This window comes from Chelonia mydas, chromosome 9, assembly GCF_015237465.2.
Source record: "Chelonia mydas isolate rCheMyd1 chromosome 9, rCheMyd1.pri.v2, whole genome shotgun sequence".
In the NCBI taxonomy this organism is placed as follows: Eukaryota; Metazoa; Chordata; order Testudines; family Cheloniidae; genus Chelonia; species Chelonia mydas.
Window position 1 is genome coordinate 89,575,064 of NC_057855.1, and position 25,534 is coordinate 89,600,597.

Sequence of the window (25,534 nt, forward strand, 5' to 3'; positions counted from 1 at the left end):
GTCTGTGGCGGAGCGGTATCAGTGTAGCCCCCCCCCCCCCCGGTAATGCGGTGTCTGTGGCGGAGGGGTATCAATCTAGGCCCCCCCCCTCCTGGTGATGGGGTATCGGTGGCGGAGCGGTATCAGTGCAGCCCCCCCCCCCGGTAATGCGGTGTCTGTGGCGGAGGGGTATCAATCTAGGCCCCCGCCCCCGGTGATGGGGTATCGGTGGCGGAGCGGTATCAGTGCAGCCCCCCCCCCCGGGGGGGGTGATGGGGCTGTGTCGGCGGAGGCGTACGTTCCAAGCACTCGCCGGCCAGCGGCCGAGCTCCTTGTCCGTCCATCCCCGCGGGGGCGGGCCCGGCGCCGCGGCGGGGCGGCCCCAGCCCGCCCTGGCGCGGGGGCGGGCCCGGCGGCGCAGTAAGGTGCTGAGATTCTGGGCGCGCAGCGGCTCTGGAGCTGCGGCGCGAGGCCGTGCGGGTGGCATGCTGTCCTCGGCCGCGCTGCTGGCGCTGGGCGCGCTGCTGTGGCTGGGCCCGCAGCCCCCGGGCCGGGCGGCCGCCGCCCAGGCCGTGTGGACCGCCTGGCTGAACGTGTCGTGGCGGGAGCCCGGCGGCGGCGGGAACGGCAGCGGCTGGAACGCGAGCGAGAGCGGCTTCTTCGGGCACGACTCGCCGCTGCAGCGGGCGGCCGGGCTGCTGGTGCAGCCCGACGGGCCCGACAGCCTCAACGCCTGCAGCCCGCTCACCAACTTCAGCGAGGCGGGCGCCGGCCAGGCCTGGCTCGCGCTCATCCAGCGCGGCGGCGGCTGCACCTTCGCGGACAAGATCCGCCTGGCGGCCGAGCGCGGCGCGGCGGGGGCCGTGATCTACAACTACCGGGGCACGGGCAACGAGGCGCTGCCGATGTCGCACCCGGGTGAGTGACGCGCGGGCCCCGGCTGGGGGAAGGGTCCCCCCGGCTCGGCCCTCGGTGACTGCGGGGGATCGTCCCCTCCTCAGCCCGGTCCCCGCCGGGCGCGCTGCCCACCCCGGCCGCTCTCGGGCACCGCTCCCTGTCCCCTGGGCTGGGCTCTGCGCCCCAGGCTCTGGCCGGGCTTCCTTATCGCATGGCAACGATGCTGCTGCCTTAGAGCTTCAGGGGCAAGCCTGGTTCGAGACTTCCCCTCTGGAGAAAGGTCTCCCGTGGAGGGGGCCGATGGCTTCCCGGGTCACGAGGCAGGGCTAGGTCTCCAGGGGTGAGTGTCCTTGCTGCGTTTTGGGATTCACGCCGAGGACCCGAAGAGGGCGTGGTGCTGTGCAGGTGTAGGGCAGTGGGGCTTGCAAGCTGAATGCATGTGGCTAAGCAGGCAGCAAACCTGCTGTTGCTTGCTGTAATAATGAACAAAATAGCTGGCCACTAAAAGTGAATGGTCTTCAGTAGAGCTCGAATTTTTCGCTCCTCCCCGGGAGCGAGGTCTTTAGTAGTTTCTCTAAGGTCTGAACAGAGGGAGTTTGCCATGTGCTAATGGGAAGGAGAATCCACTCAGCGGCAGTGTGTGTAGGGAGTCAAAAGGGCACTAAGTGGTAGTTTGAGTGGATTCTAAGGATTGGTAGCATGTGGAGCAGGGGTGGAGTTTGGGAGAACTTGGGAGGCAAGTAGGAGCATGACCTTGATATAGAAAGGCTAAGAGTCATTGCAGAGACTAAAATAGGGTGGACAGGAAGGCTATCTTGGCAGCTGTGGCTTGGACTGAAAGTGGAAAAGATGAGTGGGACAAGCCAGACATGTGGGGGGATGGACTACTGTCTCAGCAATAAGATAGAATGGAAGAGTTTTGGGGGACAATGTAGGAGTAGGAATTGTGAGGGTTGGATGGGGGGGGGGGGGGGAAGCTGGGATAGAGTAATGATGGCCAGGTGTTGCCAAGACTGCAAACATAAGGGAATGGTGGTGGTGCTGTAAGGGGAAAAGGAGGAAGCTGGAGAGAGGTTTAACTAGTATTCTAGCTCTTGATTTTGAAAATGATCTTCTGAACACAAACTGCTGCAGTCCTGAGTTTCCAGAGGGCTCCAGTGCTTACTGCTGAGAACTTCCCAAACCTGTAGCGGAGTGAAAAGCTGTCCCTGGCCAACACTTGGTTTTCAGCGGGGTGTTGGCCAGGGACTGACGGCATCTTTAGTCTGGCTAGTTTAGTCCCTTTGAGTGATTTTGATCTACTTCAAAAGACAGGAAGTCCTCATGCTGACATGTCTGTTACTCTTTCCTGAACTCATACCAAATTATTATAGCTTGCTGTTTAAGGCATTTTGTTGAATTTGATTTAATTCATAACAGTGTTAAATACATAAGCTATTGCAGCTTAAACCTGAGCAGGTTGCTGCCTGAGTTCTCTGGGCTGGGAGAGCTGTGCACTGTCATATGGCAGCATGTGTTCAGACATATGGACTGGGGGTGGGAATTGTTTGGTTTTTTTTTGCTACTAATCTAGTTAAATGTGCTCAGAGTCTGCTTTTCAGTCAGTCTACCTAAGGGCAGTGAGAGAGGCTGATGTCTCCTCCAGACATTTCTATTTTTAGTCAGTTTTCCTTGCATCCCACACATCAATCAACTTTGAATGGAATTAGTGTGGGTCCCATCCTTTGATCTTCATGTAAAATCATTTTATGCCTCACAACTTGTCCCTTGCCAGGTTGAGTTGTGTTTCCAGTACAAGTATCAAGCCTTTTTTAAGCAAATTTACCTTCTGCAGAAGTTGATGACATAGGTTCCCTCCACTTGCCGCAGAAAGTTTCCTGTTTGCCACTGGTGAGTGGGGGGTTTTCCCCCAAAACTCCTCATTTTTCAAATGAAGACTTAACAGTTTGATCGTCATGGTAGTACAGTCAAGCTAATATTTCATGGGAAGATATCTTAAGTTTGAGCACCAGAGTGGACATTAAGACTCTAGTAATGGAAAAAGTAGACACTTCAAAGGAAGTTCTTTTAAGAACCTAATATTCTAAAGTGTTAACTAACCTAGCAAACTGAAACAAAAACAGGGTGGCTTAAAACTTGCAGGCTTAAAACAAGACCTGAGAAAGACCTGGTGAAAATGGGGAAAGATTATTTCTTCACTCTTATAGTGTTAAGGATAAATGGCATTTGTGTGGCTTTTTCCTGTGTATTTTTCATAAAGCACTCTTGAGGTTTCAGTCTTGCAAGTTCCTGGACTTAAAGAAGATAAATACAGTCATCCTGCTTTTTATCCTCTGTGATCTACAGATAAAGTTGGGGTGTGTGTGTGTGAAGAGTGTGTGCGCATGTGCAGGTAGCTGTTTAACTCAACAAATACACTGGTGACCCAGGGTTTTCCAGAAGTCCTCTTAAGAATCTTTTTGGTACACCCAGAATCCACATAAACATCTATGAGATGAAGAGTTAAATGCAGGATGGTCCCATGGGCCGGATGTGTTCCGCAGGCTGTAGTTTGCCCACCTCTGGTGTAAAGACTAACGTGGCCCAAACAGACTTGCCAAAGCATGGGCTTAAGTAAGGCAATGTTCTTAAGACTGGGCATAAACAGAGTAGCAGTCATTAACAGATCACCCTTAGTTTGGCATCGACTTATATCTGTAGCAAAAAGTATTAAGAGAAGGTAGTGAAGAATGTTTAACATGAACTTACAATAAAATTTAGTGGCAGGTGAGGATGTAAGTGAAATAAGGAGTGTCTTAAGTCTGCTATTTGATTACTGCATGTGTAACCTTACAACAAAACATGGACTTTGTGCGCTTTCTAGTTCTCGAAACGAAGCATCCCAACCATGTGTCTGGGTTTGACCTGAAGGGATTGTCACTAGCTTTGAAAAGAGAACTTTGGTTCTTCAGTACCTGCACCTCGAACATTGTTCACCTAAATCACTGAACAGCCGTCAGAGAGCAGCTACTTTTGATCACTGCTGACCTCTTAAACTAATGTCCCAGGGATAGGAGCATCTCCTTACCAAACTGTTTAGCCAACCAGTCTCCTCCGTGCCATATTTTTCTTAAAATCCCAGTTGATGGAGACTTGGTTAGCTTAATTGAACAAGCTGCTGTTCTCCATGGTGTGTGCTGCTTGAAAGATCTTCTCCCTCCCCTTTGCCCCTGGGTTGTAGTTTTGAGCTTTAGGCCCAGGGACTCATGCCACAATTGTTCAAGGTGGTGATCCAGCATGATTCATTATGTGCCCTGGGGTATATTGCAACTTCCAAGCCCAAGCATGGACAAAAAATAGAACAGGAAGTTCTAAACCAGTGGATTCCAATCTTTTTGTCTGAAGCTGTCCCTCTGTAGTAATTGCCTTATGGTACCTCATGAATCCTTGCACTGTGCCATGACAATTGCCGCACCTAATTTGTGGTGCTGCCATTCTCTCTTCTTGTGTCCTTTGTCTGACTGTTTTGTCTCCTATTTTTCACTGTTTCTACTTCATTACCTTTCCTGAGTCTTCTGATCTCTTCTCTCTCCCTACTCTCCAGTGCTCTCCTCTGCTTTTTCTGTTATCTGTCTTCCAACTGCTGTATTTCCTGTGTCTCTGCCCCTGACAGTGCTGGCCTTTCTCTTCTCTTCCCAATTATACTGCTTGCTGGGGACAGTGAATGTTTGTGTGTCCCCTAGCAGAGGGTAGGAATGTGGAGGAAGTAGTGCATGAAGCTCTGGTGATTCTGTCTGGTTCAGTGAAACTTTGTTGACAAGGCAACAGAAGAAGCAGTGTCCTCTGCAAAGAGGATGGGGATGGCAATGCATCACTGTTTGTTCTTTGGGGACAGAATAGCAGAAAAGTAAAGGGGAAGTGAAGTTAAGACATTAAAATGCAGTTCTTTTCTTAAAAAAAAAAAAAAAAAAAAAAAAGAAGAAGAAATATGTATTTTAATAGTTCTTACCCCTGTATGTAGTCAGTCCTGTCTGCTGACTTGGGACACAAATCTGCAACTGGTAGCGCTTTACAGCAGTACACGGAAGGAACTAGATTTTGTTCCTTCTACTGCATCACTAACAGAATAATTTGAGTTCAGTCAGCTATCTGTCCATGCCTACTAACGATCCTATGGGCACAGTCTGACCCATAGAACCTTTATTACAGGTGGCGGTGCTTGGGAAGGAAAGAAACCAGTTCGACCCTTATTCCACGCCCAGCTTCTGGGTCTGACAATTGGAAAAAAACACTTGTAAATGAAGCGAGTATATTTCATATGAAATACTACCAACCTGAACATGGACCCGGTAATGCCATATCTAGAATCACACTTGGAGCAAGAAGACAGACTGAAACAGGGAAGGAAAAACATGTACAGAAATAGCTTACTCACTAAGTCCTAGGATTTTTACCTCATAGTTTCCCACCTTGTGTATCACTGGTGTGACTCCCTCCAGAGGGAGTAACAATGGGAATCCTAGTGTAGAGATTACCAGGATTTTGCCCACTGTCATCTGGGGCTTCTCCAAAGGCCAACTTTGTGTAAGTAAACTTTCAGCTCATTTTTTTGTTGAAACCTAAATAGTAAATTGGAGAAGTGCAGCTCCATGATATTTGAAACTAAAAGCTCACGTATTCTGATTTGATTCTAAATTTATTGTAGGCATGCATGGAACAGTGACTGAAATATCTTAATCTGCCTTTGCTAGCATGAAATAGACTATTGGAGACCGCACTTCTGGGAAGACATTGGTGCAGGGCAGTAATGCAGCCACATTGAGGGAGAATTGGAGCAGGTGGCCAAGGAAATGATGGTAAAAACAGGTGGGGCTGAAGTTAAATATTGTTGCCAACGCAAGAATATGCAAACCGTCTTCCTGTCCACTAAGAGGTTATGGATGGAAGCTTTCATGTACTGCCAGACAAAGAACAAAAGCCCTCTTGGATGGACTTGCACATGAGTAATGTAAAATATGTTGACTCTTCTCTCCTTCACAGGATCTCTGCTGCCACGAAACTTTCCAACTCCTAATATAGGCTTATCTTCTAGACGTGCAATAAACTAACTGTATTTTTTTTTGTATGATTATCAAACTTATCTTTTGAGGTAGAATTCTTATTTAGAGGCTCAAACGTTCCTGTACATTTAAGTAACTTTTATTTTTAGTCATTTCACTTTAAGAGGCTTGCATTATTTAATTACTGTGTGCACATTGAGAGGGTTAGATTAATCCTGTTTTGTTTGCATCAGTCTTATGTCTAGAAATTAATGGTACATCAGTTTATCAAAATTACCATTAAAAACACACACAATACAAAAATAGCCAAATCAGATATAATATCCTACCTAATACCTTCTAGTATCTAAAATGTCAAGGATTTAATGGAGTCTGATGTCATATTTATTTAGTAATTTTGTAAGCATTATATCTTATCAACAAGTAAACATCAGTTTTAATTATACTCATTTCAAGATGATGGTGCCTTTCTGTGGCAGGCTGAACATGGTTTCAAAGTATAATATTATGGGCTGATAATTGCTGACCTCTGTAACATATATTGGCCTTCAAAAGCAAACATGTGATTGGGGAAAGATTGAAACAGAGCAAGACCAAAGTACATAAAATGAGTTCAGTTAGCTTTAAAGGGTTCTTTAATAGACTTGAGCGAACCAGAATGTTAAGTGGTTTTCCTGTCAGGGTACATTAATAGCTTTGGAAATTCTTTAAGTGTTAAGAGTAATATGTCTTGAAGATCTGCAAAGAAAGTACAATGTGATCTTTTTTTTTTTTTAACTTCCTTCTTCCAATGCTCAGCTCTGCTGGCCTTGAATGACAGATCACCTGGCTTTGTGAGTGCTATACCTGGGAGGGCCTGAGCAGACATTGGCTAAAAATAACCAACAAATGTATCAAGGAAAGCATGCTAGCCAAGCAGGGGTGTTGCTGTCATGAAGTGCAGAAGTCAAGAGGCACAGTTTCTAGGGTATCCTATATTAACAAACTAGGATTAAAAAGGATCTGAGAGTCTAAACTTGGATCAATATATGAAAAAGAAGCTGGTGAGGTTAAAACCTTTTAATGCCAATAGTAAAACTTGTACTGAAGGGATTAATTGCCACCAGCAAAAACAGCATACCATCTCTTAAGTTACTTGAGGAAGCAGTAGTCAGCAAGAAGACTAGCTGTGTCCTGTTCAGGCTTGTTATGAAGCATGGTTTTTAGAAACAAGCAGTAAAGGAAACTAAACTCTAAAAGAGAAAAGGATTGAGATCTGTGGTAAGTATTATGATTGGTATATCCTAAAGTAGCCTGTTTTTTAACACTATATTTGTGAATGGTAAATAAACAATCCTTTGCTCCTTTTGAAAGAGCAGAATCATAGAAATGTAAGGCTGGAAGGGACCTTGAGATGTCATCTGGTCAACCCACCATGCTGAGGCAGGACCAAGTATAATTATACCATCCTTGACTGGTGTTAGTCTAAGCTGTTACTAAAAACCTCTGATGACAGGGATTCCACAACCTCCCTTGAAATCCTGTTCAGTAATTAGTTATCTTTATAGTTAGTCTTTCCTAGTATCTAACCTAAATCTCCCTTGCTTCAGAGTCAGCTGATTACTTCTTGTCCTACCTTCAATGAATGTGGAGAACAATTGATTGCCATCCTCTTTATAATAGCCTTACCATATTGAAGGCTATCAGGTCCCCCCTCGATCCTCTTTCTCAAGACTAAACATACCCAGTTTTTTATCCTTTCCTCATAGGTCTGGTTTTCTAAATCTTTTATCATTTTTCGTGCTCTCCTCTGGATTCTCTCCACTTTGTCCACATATTTCCTAAATTGTGGTGCCCAAAACCACACAATATTCAGCTGAGGCCTCATCGAGGCCAAGCCTTACCTTCCATGTCTTACATATGACAGTCCTGTTAATACACACCAAAATGATACTGGTCTGCCTTGCAGCTGCATCACACTGTTGATTCATAGCCAATTTGTGATCCACTATACCTTGCAGATCCTTTTCAGCACTACCACTGCCTAGCTAGTTATTCCCCATTTTTGTAGTTGTGCGTTTGATTTTTTTTTTTAATTAAATGTAGTACTTCTCCCTTGTCTTTATTTCATCTTGCTGATTTCATACAATTTCTCCAATTTGTCAAAGTTATTCAGAATTCTTATCCTGTCCTCCAGAGTGCTAGCAATCCCTCCCAGCTTTCATCTGCAGATTTTATAAACGTACTCTCCGCTCCACTATCTAAGACGCTAATGAAAATGTAGAATGGTACCGGACCCAGGACAGATACCTGTAGGACCTCACTAGATCCATCCTCACAATCTGATAGCAAACCATTGATAACTACTCTTCAAGTACAGTCTTTCAACCAGTTATGCACCAATATTAGGAATACCCTAGAGACTTGGAAAATGGAGTTGTCTGTCAATGTCAAATGTGGCTACCCTCATCTGCCTCAGCCATGGCTTGATGTAGTTTCTTTGCATGCCTCTGTGCTCATACCAGACACAGCTGATTCAGAAAGAACACAACTGGATCCAGAACTCTGAGTTCATCTCTGCACCAAGTAAAAGCCCACTTGTGAAAATTTTCAGTTATCTTGAGCTTGTAACTTCTTGTGTCCACAGATAGCTGTCATATAAATATTAATTACAATGTCTGAGCCAAGTACAGTATAAGGTGGCTTTTCCACAGCATGAATGAGCCAAAATGATGCAGCTGCAATAGGTTCTCAGCTGTCTGTTCCAGTGCAGTGCCTTGTGTTTTGGGAAATTTCCCCAAGGAGTCTGTACCCAGCACAGTTGATGGATATTATTATGGCATGAGTTTTCAGACTCTTTGAATTCACTGGTACTGCCCAAGGTGTGGTTATGGTGGTTTAGCTACCACTAAAACAGTTATGTCTAACACGGTTGCTCTTTGGATTTACTAAACTGTTGCAATGACAAATGATGAAATAAAAAATGTAACGAAGTCACAGTTACTGTAAGTATTTACTAACCTAGTGGTAGGGTATATTGGTCTTTCTTGCCAGCTGCATCTTTGTTGGCTCATACCTTGCAAATCCTACAGAGCCTAACAGGTTGATAACGCTGCATATAGTTTTGAACTTGCCAGCAAGCAAATGTTGTTTGACTGTAGTAAGAGACTTGGGAAGCCATTCCAGTTGAACATGCATATTGTCTAGGTGCTGAAGGATGTAGAGAAACTCACTGTGACAAAGCAAACTTTGTCTCTGGCTAATAACTCCTGGAGGAGTATGCCAGAGGGGATTCAAGACAATTGTTGTTTTCTAATAAATCATTACAGTAACTGAAAAGTGATTTGTTGTTTGTAGTGGAATTCTTAATTGCATCTCTGAAGAGGTACACAAGAAACAATTTGGCTTATTTCTGTGAATCCTAGATAATATTTAGGTTGAATGAAAGCTTGATCCAGTAACTGAAGTATATGTAGCTCATCACAGTACAATGTCAGGAAGAAATATTGGTGGTGGTGAACTTAATCTCATTTGAACAGAATAAATAGTATCTTCTGCAAAGCCAAAACTAGTGAAGAGCGATCAGAAGGGAGTATTGAATAGGCTCCATGAACTTTGTAACTTTCTCCAGAGGATTTTTTTAAATTCTGTTCACTAGACAGGAAAGGCAATGCTTTAACCTTGTAAATTTCACTGAAGAAAAGGCAATGAGCTGTCTATAGAACATCCTGTCTTCACATTTTGAAATCTGCAACTAAAATACTGTTCTTACAATGCAGTAAAGGATGACATTTTAAACATCAGTAAATGTTAGGCCCTAGCTCTTCATGTCAAACTATAGTAACATTTATATTAACATACCATTGAGAGATGAGATGATTTTGTTAATTGTGAGATTCATCTCACAAGTGATCACTTATAGTTCAGTTTAATCAAATCTGAGAAGTATAGTTGGAGACTATGGAAAATCACAGAACATGGCGTATCCCCTTCTCTCTCTTCTGAATGTTGAGCTTTCAGTCAATGTTTTCAGCACTTGTAGAAGTGACTTTCCCTGCCTAATGTAAATCAATGTATTGGTGGGCTATGAAGGTAACCTAGCAGAATAATCTCTCTAGACAAACAAGGGTGGCGGCGGCGGCGGCAGCAGCAACTGCAAATATGTATAATATATGCTCCAGCCAAGTTAGTTTTGTTTGTACCCATTGAAATCTTGTAGGATTAAAATGCAGGACGTAAACGCAGGACGTGTATGTCATTCCTACAGAAAGCTGACTCAAAAACAAAAAGATCCCTCACCAAGCCAGTTCGGTTGCACTTTGAGTGCTCACTGGATTGTCTCTTGTGCAGCTTCTGAAACGAGCTGAAGCACTTTTTAGGCTTTGCCTCTGTGCTCTTTAACTGCAGTGTCTTCCTAGAGAGAATTTGGAATTAAATAAGGGGACAAACTCTATAGCTCTGGGCTTGATGCAGAAATTACTGAGTGAGGTTCTATGGCTTTTGTGCAGGAGATTTGACTAGATGATCATGATAATCCCTTCTGGCATTTATTATCTATGAATCTATAAGGCACGGAAGAAGAAGGATATCAAGGCAATTAGTTAAATTTGCTGGAGTTTTTGAATCTGCATTGAGGGATGTGGGGCTCTGCCTTGGGTCCTAGTTGAGGAAAAATCTGGATAAAGGTGCAGCCGGAAGCATTTTAATGCCATTGTATTTTCCTTTCCTTTTTACACACATCTTCTATTGGCTGTGACACCTGACCCTTTATTGTGGCAGCCATTCTTGTTTTACTGGAAAGTATTGCCTCTGGTAGGATGACTATCCGGTCTCCAAATCTGGCTTTTCTTTACACTTCTGTTCAGTGTGTACCCCTATTTCAAAGCACAGAAATTGTCAGAGTGAAACCAACTTGTACTCAGAGTTTGCTATCTTACTTCTGGCAAAGAAGGTTAAAACCCTATAGTACACATCTCACAATTAATACTATACCATTGTTGGAGGGGGTTGCTTCCTGTTCCTAGATGGCGACCAGTTTCTAGCCTAGGTCATCCAGCTGATGTTCAGACTCCTCTGTTCTCCCTCTGTACTTCATGTGCTGCATGAAGTGACTTAAAATGAGATGGTGACTCTTGCATTCTGAGCAAGTACTACATCTAAGATACGCTGTACTTTAACAAGGGTTGTGGTTGATTAGCCATCCCTGGAAGTGTTATTCGATCTAGATTGCCTTTCTATAAGAGATGCTGTAGTTCAAACAAGAATTAATTCAGGGAAGCCTGTGGGCTGTGTTATGCAGGAGGTCAGAGCAGATAATCTCAGTGGTCATCCTGTCTTCATAATCTATAGAGCAGGACTACTGATATTTGGATGCCTTTGCTTGGTGGGGAGACTAGGACGTCAATCAGATCACTGTTGATATCAGTTCTTTAATTTCTGACGTTTTTCTTGCTGCCACTATTAGTGGCAATGCTGTAATTAGAAAAGTTACCTGAATGCTACATGTCATGCAGTCATTCTGTACTGTTCCCTTTCTCTTCTTCCCTTTTCATGCTTGCAAGTAATGATTAATGCATAGGAAGAATGGTGGAGGTGGGGTTAATATTTAAGCAGTTTGGTGTGACACCTCTGCAGTTGCAAGGGCACTGTTCTGCTACAGAAAAGTACAATAAAATCTTCTCCTTCCCACACACCTGGAGTGGAGGATTTCAACTAGCAACTGACCATTGAATAGTCCTGATCCTCTCCTTTTACTTGAGTGTTTCACTTCTGAGGGGTACCCTCATCTTTAAAGGGAAACTAACTTGACATGTGTTTCCTTTTTTAAAGGTTCCAGTTAATGCAGCTTGCTCTTGAGACCGCCTGCTAGCCTTTGGTTTTTGTTGTTGGTTTTTTTTAAATAACTGCATCTCTCCATTAAATATCTTTCTGTCCTTGATCCATAAAGACTTGTAGGATCAGGGAACCAGACTATGTGCCATTTACTGCACAAAGTTAACTGAAAATGGGGTGGTTTTTTCCCTTATATTTCAATTATAGTCATCTTAGGTGGCATGTGAGCTGGGAAATACTTTTCACAAAGTGGTTTGTTTAAAACCTGGACACTATTCGAGGAGTGGGGTTCTTGGCGTACTTCCAGATTGTGGCACGTTTTGATCCTTTTCCTTGCATCACCAACATCATAGCTTTTATCTGATAGCAGTCACATCTGAAATGGTGTCACTGTCTCACCTTAGTCTGACTAAACTAGAAAAACGGAAATGTTTCCCATTCCTCAGGCTCTCATCCTTGTAAACAGGATGAGGGGGCATTATGAAGAGTTCCTTCATTAAGCAGCTTCTGCCTCAGATGATGTGTGAATTGGAGGCAAGCGTGTGCAGAGGTGAAATAATGTATGGCATTCTGAGTAACTTGGCTACCTTGCCAAAAAAGCTTCCTGTTTTGCCTGTCACGAGGAGATTCATGACCTGTGGAACTTAAGTTTCTGTGTCTGTTTACAGCACCAGATTTGAACACAAGATAAATCAGCGATACTGACAAGATGGTGCCTGTTTCTCCTGTGCTACTGGATACCTTTCTTTCTGCTAAAACTAACATTACAGACTGGTTCTAGATTGCCTGATGTGGTTTATTCTACTTTTCATCAACAAGAATCCAGTATGGCTCTTCTTATTTTGACCTGGCAAGAATATATAGGAGCAGCATTTGGGACTGATGTAATGACTTGCATTTTAGAACTGTGGGAGAGTATAACAAACCCTTTTTGCATGCCTGGACAGCCAGGTGTGGTGATATGATGGGGAATTGCCAGTAGGTTCAACTGACTCTGCTGTGTAATTTATGATGTCTCTTCCTTGTAAGTGCAGAAAATGTTGGTTTGGCCTCTAGTGCTGTCTGGTTATACTGTTGGATTTTAATCCAATAAAGATCAACCATATAATAGACTAAAGTAATCTGTCAAAATCAGGGCTCTGTCTTGGGAAAACAGCACATACAGGGCACCTGCATTAGGAGCTGCACTGGTCAAGCTACATCAGCTAGATAAGGGGCAGTCAGTTTTTTTTGTCAAGGTCCACATTGCTTGGTCAAGGTATATTCAGGGTCCAGACTCTGGAGAAAATAGTTTTGAAAGAATCAATGGTAATAAGTAAATAAAGATTTTTGGGGTCTGTTCAAAAGCGTCTGGCAGTCCAGATTTGGCCCGGGGCCTGCCTGTTTGGTATCCCAGCTTAGACTACATTTCAGACTTAGTGATTTCAAGAATAAGATTTAACAAGGTCACTACGTGCTTGAGGTGAGTACTAGTACTACTTTTGGCTAAGACCGGCTATATTGTGCACGTGTGCTGTGCCGTTATCCTTGTTTACATTTTGGTGTTTTTCCATTCTGTTCCATTCTGTAGTGCTCCTGAGCAGATTGGTTACCTGTCTTGTGGACTGAAAATGCAGTGTTGAGTTCTTGTAAGCCTGTGTACACTAGGGACAAGGATGAGACCATCACATTTTTGATCTCATGCCAAAAGTTTTATAAAGCGATGTCGTACAGTGACTTAGCAGTAAGAGTTTCTGCCTAAACAATAACAAAGATCTCAAACTGCACTGACAACTGTGTTGACTTTTCCATTTGCATGTGACACAACTTAGTTCTAAAATGAAAAAAAATTCTTTTGTTCATTTCCTTACCTTGCCTTCAGTGCAGTGGAGAATTTCATACACGCAGCTTGGGTGGTAGAAAAAGCTTGGCTGGAGGGTTGGGGTAACAGCTTTCTGATTGAGAGTTTCATTGGCATACTAGCACTGGGTGAAGTGATGGGTGGTTGTCTTAGTAGCTTAGATAGGTTTCCTGTGTAGCTACATTCTGTGAATATCTCTAATTTAATTTTAGAGAGCCTATATTTCTAGATTAGAAGTCCCTCTTTCTGCCAATAATCATGTTACAGTACTTAATCTACTGTTGCAAAACACTTGCTGGCTCAAATAAATAAATTCTTGAAAACATTACAGTCCACTTCTGAAGGCTCTCAGAGCTGTGACAGTTGAGTCATTTGATTGGTCCTCTTCCAAACTGGCTGCATTTAATTCACTTCACAAAAAGGAGACCTTTTATTATTAAATTATTTACATTCTGCGGGTCTTAGCTTGTTTGAACTCCAAGACACACTCTCGCTACAGGATTAAAAGCTTCTTTCAAGCATTAGCTATTAGTATGCTGGTAGTGCCTAAGACATTGTACATGTACAGGAAGATGACTTTCCTAAATATCTCTAAGTTAATAGTTTCTCTGAAGCTTTTTGCTAAAGTGTGGTACTTGAGACTTGAACTGTGCAAATGCTTAACTTGTTAGTTCTGTTGCTGAATATATACAAGTATTTAAATGGAGTTGAGACCTAAGCTGAAATTAGTACGGGAGAGTTTCATACCAGATTAGCATTTTAATCAATATGAATATGTATATTAACAATGAGAGCTACATCAAAAATATTTTGATGTTTTGAGGATTCCATCAAATATCTGACTTCTCACCATATGGTTAGGGCAAAAGCAAAACTTACACTTTTTCCCTTTGAGGATGCAGAAACAATAATTTAATGAAGCACTTACAAATAAGTTGCTGTCACTTTGTAGTGTTTTAACCATGTGGTGCAAGGAAAAGGGGTCTTCTGACACTATGATTACTGGAACCAGTAGTTATCAGTAGACGATTTGGCTGTAAGATGACAATTCCATTTGTGAAGTATTTCAAAACTTTGTCTTCATTTCATTGGAATAAAACCCCAAAATTTCAAAATTCTCCAAAGAAAAACTTTTAAAAGCTGCATTTTGGGTAAATCAGAGTTTTTTTTATTTTGATTTATCAAAATACTCTGTGCGGTGGTGGTGTAGCCCAAGATATTAGAGAGACAAGGTGGGTGAAGTAATCTCTTTTATTGAACCAACTTCTGTTGGTGAGAGAGACAAGCTTTTGAGTTTACACAGGTATCATCCCCTGAGTATTCAGATGCATTTTGCAGTGTTATCCATGAGTATTGCATATCAAGGAGTGCCAGCCGAATCTTAGCCTTTTCATTTCTCCTCAAAGATGTTGAATTGGATGGGTAACTTTGTCCTGGGAAGCAGAGACTCTGAAAAAGATTTGGGGGTGGTGGCAGATAATCACCTGAATGTGAACTCAGTGCAATGCTGTGGCAAATAGGGCCAATGAAATCTTTAGAAGCATAAACAAAGAAATCTTGAGTAGGAGTAGCACTGTTGTTTTACTTTTGTATTTGGTACTGGTGTGGCCGCTGCTGGAATATTGTATCCAGTTCTGGTGTCATCAGTGCTAGAAGAATTGTTCATCGGAGAGGGTGCAGAGAAGAGCCATGAGAATGATTAAAGGATCAGAAAACATGCCTTTATAGTGATTTTGAGTTTCCTGGGTTAGCCTTTGGCAAATTGTTCCAATTGTTATGGTGGATTCTCCATTGCTGGCAATTTTTAAATCAAGATTGGATGTTTTTCTAAAAGAGATGCTCTAGGAATTATTTTGGGGAAGTTTTATGGCCTGTCAGGTTCCATCTGGCCTTAGAATCTATGTTCTCCTCATTATATTAGGAACACATACTAATGCTAATGATTCCATGGTTAGCCTTAGAAATACAAGGTATGATTGTTGTTCAGTGACTGTCAGTACGTTTTCAAATTTAATTTCTAGATCTTAATGCATTTTTTAATGCAGTAAAGTTACTAACTTATTATGCTGCTACCAAAAATAAAATGTGTAACTCTGAAGTAGGAATGTTGATTAGCTGTTCCTGAGAGGTTAATAGGTGGGTATCTTCCCTCTTCTCCCCCCTGCCCCAACCACAACTCTTTCATGGAAAAACTTCATGTATAAGCAGTGCTGCGATTTGTATGTATTAATGAATGCATGAAGAGTAAAAACATACCATTTCAATAAAGGTTTTCTGAAAGGAAAACTAAAGTGAATGTTTCAGATAGTGAATATTTGCTGGAGAATATATTGACTTTTCAAGTCATTAGGGAAACATTTATCTCTATGACAATTCTCTGGGAGTTAAATTTTTCTAATACTTGTCATGAAACTCCATAGAATTGTGTTACATAATGTACTGAAGTTATCCATATGAATGAATGCAGAAAGATTAATGTTATAGGAACACTGTTTGAGAGCTAAATGGTGGTAATTAGATTTTATTTCAGCATCCTACAGCAAAAGGAATAGACCTGAAAGTGCAACAACAAACTTGATTTTTAACTATTTACAATCATGTAAGGAAGATGTTAGACACACGTGAAGCTTTTCAGTTATGAGGAGAACAAGAAAGACTTGTTTCGTGCTGTTAAATTGGGTGCACAGTCTGGAAGTGGAAATGTGCTGGATTCAACCTGTAGAAGCCTGCAGAGAGTGTGGGCTTCAGCATAGAAACTTCAGCATGGAAAGTACACGGCTATAGCAACTCCCTCTTTTCTCTCGAGGGAAAATATGCCTAGCAAAGCAGAAAGTATCTCAAAGGGATAGTCATTACAAAAGCAAGACTGGGTGAAGTTTAAACAGAATAACAACATACAGAAAAAGCTGTGTTATCAAGCATTTTACCAATTGGAAAGCTCTAGAAACCAGCATTTTGGGGTTCCGGATCCAGGCAGCGCTCACCTCGGGTCGCTCCCTGCAAGTGGCAACATGTCCCTGCTGCTCCTAGGAGGAAGAATGGCTATGGGGGCTCAGTGCACTGCCACAGGGGCTCCATGCACTTTCCCTGGCCCGAGCATTGGCTCCACAGCTCCCATTGGCCAGGCACCAGGGCCAGTGGGAGCTGTGGGGGTGACGCCTGGGGGTGAAAGCAGTGTGCAGAGCCACCTGGCCATCCCTCTACCTAGGAGCAGCAGGGACATGTCGCTGCTTGCAGAGCACTGCCCAGATCTGGCATCCTGCACTTCCTCTCATGTCCCAATGCCCAGCCCCAAGCCCCCTCCCATGCCCAAACTCCCTCCCTCAATTAGTAAGTGTAAATCAATTTATTCCAAAACCTCCTGTATTGACACCTCAACCTGGGACAGTCCCTCAGATTTGTCACCTAAAAAAGAGTGGTTCATGTGAGGCCATCACATTTTCTTCAGTGAAAACCAATGCAAAGAATTCATTTAGCTTCTCTATAATGACCTTGTCTTCCTTGAGTGTTCCCTAAGCACCTCGATTGTCCAGAGGCCACACTGATTGTTTTGCAGTCTTCCTGCTTTTGGTGTACTTAAAAAAATAATTTGCTGTTAGTTTGAGTTTTTTGCTAGCTGCTTTTCAGATTCTTTTTTGGCCTGCCTAATTATACTTTACTTGCCAGAATTTATGCTCTTTTCTATTTTCCTTAGTCAAATTTTACTTCCAATTTTTAAAGGATGCCTTTTTGCTGCTTTTACTCTGTTTAGCCATGGTGGCATTTTTTGGTCCTCTTACAGTTCATTTTAATTTGGGATATACATTTAATTTGAGCCTCTTATGATGTTTTTTAAAAGTTTCCATGCAGCTGGCAGGCATTTCACTCTTGTGACTGTTCCTTTTAATTTCCATTTAATTAGCTTCCTCATTTTTGTGTAGGTCCCCTTTCTGAAGTTTAATGCTACTATGGTCATCTTCTTTGATATTCGCATACCCTCCCAGCCCCAAGGATGTTAAATTTAATTATATTATGGTTACTATAACCGAGCGGTTCAGCTGTTTTCACTTCTTGGACCGGATCACGTGCTCCACTTAAGACTAAATGAAGAATTGCCTCTCCCCTTGTAGGTTTCAGGACTAGCTGTTCCAAGAAGCAGTTATTAATGGTGTCTTTTATTGATGGGAACTTTTATTTCTGCATTCTGTCCTGAGATTACATGTACCCAGTCAATATGGGGATAGTTGAAATCCCCCATTACTATGGAGTTTTCTATTTTTATAGCCTCTCTAATTTCCCTGAGCATTTCACAATCACCATCCTGGTCAGGTGGTCAGTAGTGTATTCCTACTGCTCTATTCTTATTATTCAAGCATAGAATTTGTCCATAGAGATTCTATGGTAGAGTTTGATTTAACATTTTTACTATATTAGACTCTGTTTTGTTTCATATATAGTGCTACTCCCCCACCAGCACAACCTGTTCTGTCATTCCTATATATTGTGTACACTGTTATGTGTCCCATTGATTGTCGTCATTCCATCAAGTTTCTGTCATGGCTGTTATGTCAATATCCTCATTTAATATCAGGCACTCAGATTCGCCCATCTTGGTATTTCGACTTCTAACATTTGTATACAGCACTTATAAAATTTGTCACTTTTTGGTTGTGTGCCTTCATGTAATGTAATTGAACGGGGACTCTTTTTTTCATTTAACTGTTTCTCTTCGGTTCCTACCTGTACTTTATCAATTTTTATCCTCTCCTTTTGTCTAGGATATAGAGAATCCTGGTTAATAGATCCTCCCCTATGGGATATCTCTATCAAACCGTGTGAGACTAAGGCAAATAAGGATCAAAACTAACTCCGAACAGCTTTCTGACTTGATTTGTTTTTGGCATAGCCTGTTATTACTCATTCTCTCTGTAGCTGAACTTATGAAAGCAACGATCTTTATATCTTTTTTTGTGAGGGACTTGACCTGTACTTAATCACTCTATCTACTTGTAACACTTAATTAAAACTCGCGGTATGTTAGACACTGAGTCAGTTTGGGGTGACTTAATATGTAACCAACCATGGTGCATAGTTCTCATCATAGAACATTTTTTGAATAAAATATCAGTTTAGCCGCATGGGAGATGCTAGATCAGGGGTCGGCAGCCTATGGCACACATGCCAAAGACAGTATGCGAGCCGATTTTTAATGGCACGCTGCTGCCTGCTGGGTCCTAGCCGCCGGCCCCACTCAACTGGCTGCCGAACCCAGGCCAGGACCCCAGCAGGCAGCAGCGTGCCATTAAAAATCCTGCCCGCCCCAGCCCACTCTTCTCTGCCCCCCGGGGGGCAGTGTGAAGAAGCTTGGTCCTGCCGGCTGCTGCTGCAGGGCAGGCAAGCTTCTCCTTCCCTGCCTCTTCCCCCAGTATGCTGGGTTCCTGCCCCTCCTCCTCTCCCTCCCTGCCACTGATCAGCTGATGGCCCTTGCAAGGGATGGGGAGAAGTGGAGCTGCAGTGTACGCGCTGCTCAGGGGAGGAGGTGGAGAAGAGGTGGGGACAGGGCCTTGGGGAAGGGGGGTGGAATCACGGCATATCCCCTCCAGCCCCCTGCCATGAGCCGTTCTGGGCAGGGGGTTGGGAGCAACCCCAGGACCCTAGCCCACACACCCAGCTCCCTGCCCTACCCCCGGCACCCCCCTCACACACACCCAGCCCCCTGCACGACCCCAGCCCTGCCTTCAGCACCCCCACACTTACCCAGCCCCCCCATGCCCTGACTCCTGCACCCCTCACACATACCCAGCCCCCCCATGCCCTGACTCTTGCACCCTCCACATTCCCACCCCCACCCTGAGCACCAAATGGGAGCTCCTGCACCCCTCACACCAAATGGGAGCTGCCCAGGTAAGCACTCCACACCCAAACCTCCTGCCCCAACCCTGAGCTCCCTCCCTCGTTCTAGCTCCTGGCCAGACCCTACACCCCAACCCCCAGCCTGCTCCTTCACACCCAGCCCTGTGCTCAGTGCACTCCCACCCTCAGCTCAGTGCAGAGAGAGAGGAAGAGAATGGGCTAGAACCAGGGAGAAGGTAGGTACCCACTCTATGTGGGCAGGGCTGGGATCCCAGACCAGCAGCAGGCTGAGCAGGGCTGGCAGCTGGGACCCTGGCTGGCAGGAGCTGGCGGACGGAACCCCAGACTGGCAGCGGGCTGAGTGGGCCGGCGGCGTAAGATCAGCTTTTTAATTTAATTTTAAATGAAGCTTCTTAAACATTTTGAAAACCTTGTTTACTTTACATACGACAATAGTTTAGTTATAGACTAAATATATAGACTTCTAGAGAGACTTTCTAAAAAACTTTAAAATATATTACTGGGAGGCGAAACCTTAAATTAAAGTGAATAAATGAAGACTTGGCACACCACTTCTGAAAGGTTGCCGACCCCTGTGCTAGATAGACTCAATGCTGAATATATTTAGTAGTTTGGAACAAAAGTAGTATATCAGTTGTAGTGCAAAGAGTGGCTTGACTACCAAGAAAGCTCCTTTTATTAAATTTCTATCATAAGAAAATGAGAATCATCAAAGTTTGGGTGAGGTTCATTAAATGGTAGTCTCCTACAACTGTAATAAAAGTGTGTGATCAGAAGACTAACTAAATATGGCACCTTCTTAACCACTCCTGCTCCATGAGGACATTCTGAGTCATATCTACTTACTTTACTGACACAAATGTTTAATAGCACCGCAGAACCAACACAGCTCTGCCATGAGACTCTTTTCTAGCTGATGTTTAAAGTAGTTTTTACCTGGATTTATTCATGGTGTGGAGGGGAGGACTGATTGAGCTGGGTAAAGTTAAGGTGATTTGCTGCTTGTCCCACATTTGCTTCACTCCTCCTTTTAGGAGTTCATTTACATTATAAAAAAGTTGTGGACACTTAGACAACCATTCAGGTACTTCTGGCTGTTCTTGGCATTCCTGGTCACTTGCAGTGAAGGAGATTCTGTTCTGGCTCATACCTACTAACCAGACTTGTAAAAAAGGAACTTCAGCCATTACATCAGAAACGCATGTTAATTGACTTGTTGTGATGGGTAAACTAGGAAGCACAGCCTGACATTAAAATTCCAGGTTGATTCTGCAACACTGATCCTTCTACATGTCTTGTTACTTGTAAATTGCAAACACTTGATATGGTAGTCACTGGCTACATCTACACTGTGACCTAGGCATGTGATTCCTCTGCTGGAGTGCACATATCGGTGCTAGCTCTCGTCAAGCTACTGAGAGTATGAATAGCAGTGTAGCCGTGGTAGCATGGGTAGCAGCAACAGAGGCATGCCAAGCACATACCCACTGGTTTCCTGGGGGTCTGTACTCTACATGCCTCCACTGCCGCTACCTGTGCTGCCGGTACCTGTGCTGTTTATATTCTCGCTAGCTCGATAAGAGCTAGCACCGGTATGTGTATACCAGTGGGGGAGTCACACCATAGTTCATAGTGTAGACGTAGCCATTGAGGCAAACTTGGAAACCAATAGCAACAGTTATCTTTCAGAGGAGACCTGGGTGGAGTCACATACTTCATGCTAAATTTCCTGTTTAAAATATAGAATCCAAGTCTTTCTTCTGTTTAACAGATTATTTTATGTCTGAATAAATCTTGTTCAGTAGGATTGCCAAATTTAGGAAAGAGGTGTAAGAAAAGCAGCATCAGAACAAGGAAATCAACAAGCTCTTAGAATGGTACTTTATGAAATACCGTGTTCATGATAGAGCTTTTAAACCACTATATACATACATTCATACATACAAATACGAACTTTAGTCCTTCAGAAATAGGTAGCTATCATAGTGACTCCCTGGGATGTAAACCAAGATTTCGTACTGATGTGGTTCCAAGGAACATATCAAAATGTACCCTTCCGTAGTACACAGCGTTGCTCCAGGTGTATAACAGTAATTTAAACATTCCATGTCCGAAAGGTGCCTTATGTAATGATTATTTGAAATGACTTGTTTACCTAGTTTGTGGGTAACAAGTGGATATCTTGAAATGCTAACCTATTTAGTGTTCCTTCCCCACTCTGAACTTTAGGGTACAGATATGGGGAAAGACCCCCTAAGCTTATTTTTACCAGCTTAAGTTAAAAACTTTCCCAAGGCACAAATTTTTCCTTGTCCTTGAATGGTGTTGCTGCCACCACCAAGTGAGTTAGACAAAGATTCAGGAAAAGGACCACTTGGAGTTCCTGTTTCCCCAAAATATCCCCCCAAACCCCTTCACCCCCTTTCCTGAGGAGGCTTGAGAATAATATCCCAACCAGATAAGTAAACAAGGTGAGCACAGACCAGACCCTTGGGCTTTTAGGGCACTAAAAACCAATCAGATTCTTAAAAAGAGAACTTTATAATAAAGAAAAAAGTAAAAGAAGCACCTCTGTAAAATCAGGATGGAAGGTAATTTTACAAGGTAAGAAGATTTAAAACACAGAGGATTCCCCTCTAGGCAAAACTTTAAAGTTACAAAAAACAGGAATAAACCTCCCTCTTAGCATAGGGAAAATTTACAAGCTAAAACAAAAGATAATTTAATGCATTTCCTTGCTAGTACTTACAGTTTGTAATCTTAGATGCTTATTTTAGGTCGGGTTTTAGGAGATGTGTTTTTCCTGCCCTGGTCTTTTTCTGTCCCGGAGAGAACAACAAAGAATACAAACAAAACCTCCCCCCACAAATTTAAAGGGATCTTCTTCCCTTATTGGTCCATTTGGTCAGGTGCCAACCAGGTTATTTGAGCTTTTTAACTCCTTACAGGTAAAGGAGGAATTTTATGCTACCCTTAGCTGTATGTTTATAACACTATATATGAAGATAAAGTTTAAAATGTAACACTAAACAATTGCTAGCTAACGGTTCAAGTGTAGAAATGTTCAGTTGGAGACTGCCATTCTACTCTTTTTAGTATCTGAGCTTAAAGCAACGTAAAAACCACTGTTGAAATAATTGACTCAATCACTAATAAATTGGTTAGTCTCTAAGGTGCCACAAGTACTCCTTTTCTTTCTGCTATACAATCATTTGAAACTGAAAACAGCTTCCTCTTCTCTTTACAGGGGCAGGAGACATTGTTGCAATTATGATCAGCAATCTGAAAGGCCTGGACATTGTACGCCGGATTGAGAAGGGCTTTCAAGTGACTATGGTTATTGAAGTAGGGAAAAAGCATGCACCCTGGATGAATCACTATTCAATCTTTTTTGTCTCAGTGTCGTTTTTCATTGTCACAGCAGCAACTGTGGGCTACTTCATTTTTTATTCTGCTCGAAGATTCAGGGTTGTAAGAGCTCAGAACAGGAGAGAGGTTAGTTTCTCCCATATATTTGACACTTGCTTATTTATGTTGTACATTGCATATTGTTTTGGGAGATGGTGGTGGTCGTAGCTCTACCTGCAGGGTCTTTCCACTGCATCTTTCCACTGGCCTAGGGAATTCTGGGGCTACATCTGTCATGCAAAATAAGGCTTGAACCCTGGGTCCTGGCTTTATTTGGGCTTGAACTGTCCACACTTGTGGGGTCTTAAGGCCTGGGTCCAAGTCCAACAGACGTGTAGATGGAAGGGGAGTTTTGGGCTTACACTGCAGTGCAGACATACCCTTGGAAGCTATGCATTGTGATAGCTTTCTATGTTACTTTCACAGAAACAAAGCTCCCTCTTCATAATGGGCCTATTGCAGTTAACATGAAACTTGGTAGCAGTGATTTCCAGACCTGGGGGCACGACACTATTGTTTTTTCCCAGTTGATTATGCTATCGTTGACCTCTCCAGCTGAACCAGTGCTGGTTCCCTTCCCTTCAAACGTTAGTGAAATTTTGAGACTTGGGTTTTTTATAGAATTCCATACTCCCGATAAGCTGTCTGAATTCATGCAAGTAGTGGAAGGCTCAGTCTTTTGTTGATGTATTTATTTTAACCCATGATCACCTAATATGCTATTATAATACAGACCCCAGTGTATCAAAAGCTTCTAGTTCTAATAGGTTGGCTTCCCTGTGAACATAAAACCGTCATCTGCTTCAGTTGTGGAAAAATAGAATAAAGTTACTTAGTTCATAAACTGTTAATAGGATGTTAATAGGTATCAGTTTTCTCACCACTGGAAGCAATTGAACATTCATATTAAAATTCATAGATGTAGTGCATGTGTTTTCCAGTTGTTCTTGTGTTATTACTGTGAAGCTTAGGTATACAGTAGAAGCTTTCCAACTTGTACAAAAACTATAGCTTTTCCCTACCTCAGATTTAGTAGTAGATGCAATAGTTACTCTGCAAAATGACACTACAGAATACTTCATGAAGCTTGTACTAAATGTGTGCTATAAAGGAGCAAAGTACAATTGATGTGTATGTTTGTGTTCATTTGTTTGCAAAACCGGTAACTTGTAATGAGCCTCCCCCATCAGTAGTGCATACTAGTAATGGTCTGCTCTAGTAAGTTCACCACGGCTTTAAGTAAAAGTTCTTACTGCTGCTCCAGGGGTGTGCCAGAATATATAGTGACACTTGAAACAGCAGAAAACATTCTTTTTCTCTAAAAGCTTAGTCTTGCAAGTTCTACAGTGCTCCTTGGAGAGGATTATAAAACACTGAATGGACAAATGCAGAAGTTATTTTAAATGCATTGCTTAAGGTCACTTTTGTGCTTCCTTAGGTGGGACTTCCCAGTCTGAGGATGTTGTGTGTCTTTAAAATGCCAGATATTCTATTCCCAAAACTCTGCTCCCAAGGAATTACAAAAAGCCAATTTTGATTATCTGGAACACTTAACAAAACATCTGCTCCAACTGCTTGTTTTGTACAGCAGCTATAATAAACATTATCCCTAGAGCTGTGACCTAATAATAATGCTGATATTAGATCAGGTGATAAAACTTTTGGCTATTAGCATTTCCTGTCTCCTAGTTTTGTGGTAAAAGACACAACCCTAGAGACATTCAAGAGTCTTCAAAGCCAGGTGCACACAGGAGTTTGCTATTTTAGGATTTTTAGCAGAGAAGAAAATTGCTTTAGAAACTGAACATTAATAAGACACTCCTCAACAGAGGAAATTACTGAATTTCAACTTCTGGTGTCAAAAGCAGCACTGGTGTGATATTGACATATAAAACTGTAATCTTAGATTTTAAAGCCCCAGCAGGGATTTACATGGAAACTTGTTGACTAATTAGTAACTCTTTATCAACTATGCGGTAATTTATGATCAGCTAATATAACTAATACAAATTATGTCTCCAGTTTGACTGCATTACAGTTGATAGTCTCGTCACAAAGAGCTCCTAAAATCTTGGAGACAAATCTATGATGGGCCTTAATTTGGTATGAGAATCTAATTCCATTGTTTCTTCTCCCCATGGAAAGCTTAGGCCAATGGCTGTAGTCACTAGTGGGCAGAAGGGCTGAGTGTCCCAAATATGAACAGCCATTTCTATATGGTCCTTATTGTATCATTCAGGAGCCTACCAGAACATGTGATCCTCTCTGGTGACTTTGCTCTCTCTCTCCAGATTTCTTTCCAGGGCTTCCGGTAAAGCCCTAGTCTTCTGGAGCTTTGAAAAGAGGATCTGATGAACAGTTTCCTCCCCCAACCCATAATGCAGTAAAGAGACACTCAGAGTACGAGGTGGCTTTCTGATTGTCTCAGAGCAAATCACAGATTTGGTGCTTGGATACTTGTGATTGATAAAACAACCTGCCCTTCATCTCAGATGATTTCACTGATAACCCTCCCACCTAATCCCTTAAGTACGCTTGTTCATCCAGTCCATGAACTGGACTGCTTGAAACAAACTGCCGTAGCTCAAAATTCAAAAAAGAAACCTGAGAATGTCATAACTGTGTCACTGTAGTAGCAAACATAGTCATAACTTGTAAACCTAGTGAGTGGGTAAACTGACTCACTAGGAATGTAACCCAACTCCGG

The 25,534-nt window shown here is 42.7% G+C and overlaps 1 protein-coding gene across 1 annotated transcript in view; it reads left to right on the forward strand.

Annotated features, from left to right (window-relative positions):
- The first annotated feature begins 370 nt into the window (after window positions 1-370).
- Window positions 371-25,534, forward strand: part of RNF128 (ring finger protein 128) — a 44,611-nt gene continuing 19,447 nt past the window's right edge. Inside the window, exons 1-2 of the mRNA XM_037908099.2 lie at window positions 371-897; window positions 22,667-22,914. Coding sequence (XP_037764027.1) covers window positions 465-897; window positions 22,667-22,914 — 681 coding nt within the window. The 5' untranslated portion in view covers window positions 371-464. The remainder of the gene's footprint in view (window positions 898-22,666; window positions 22,915-25,534) is intronic.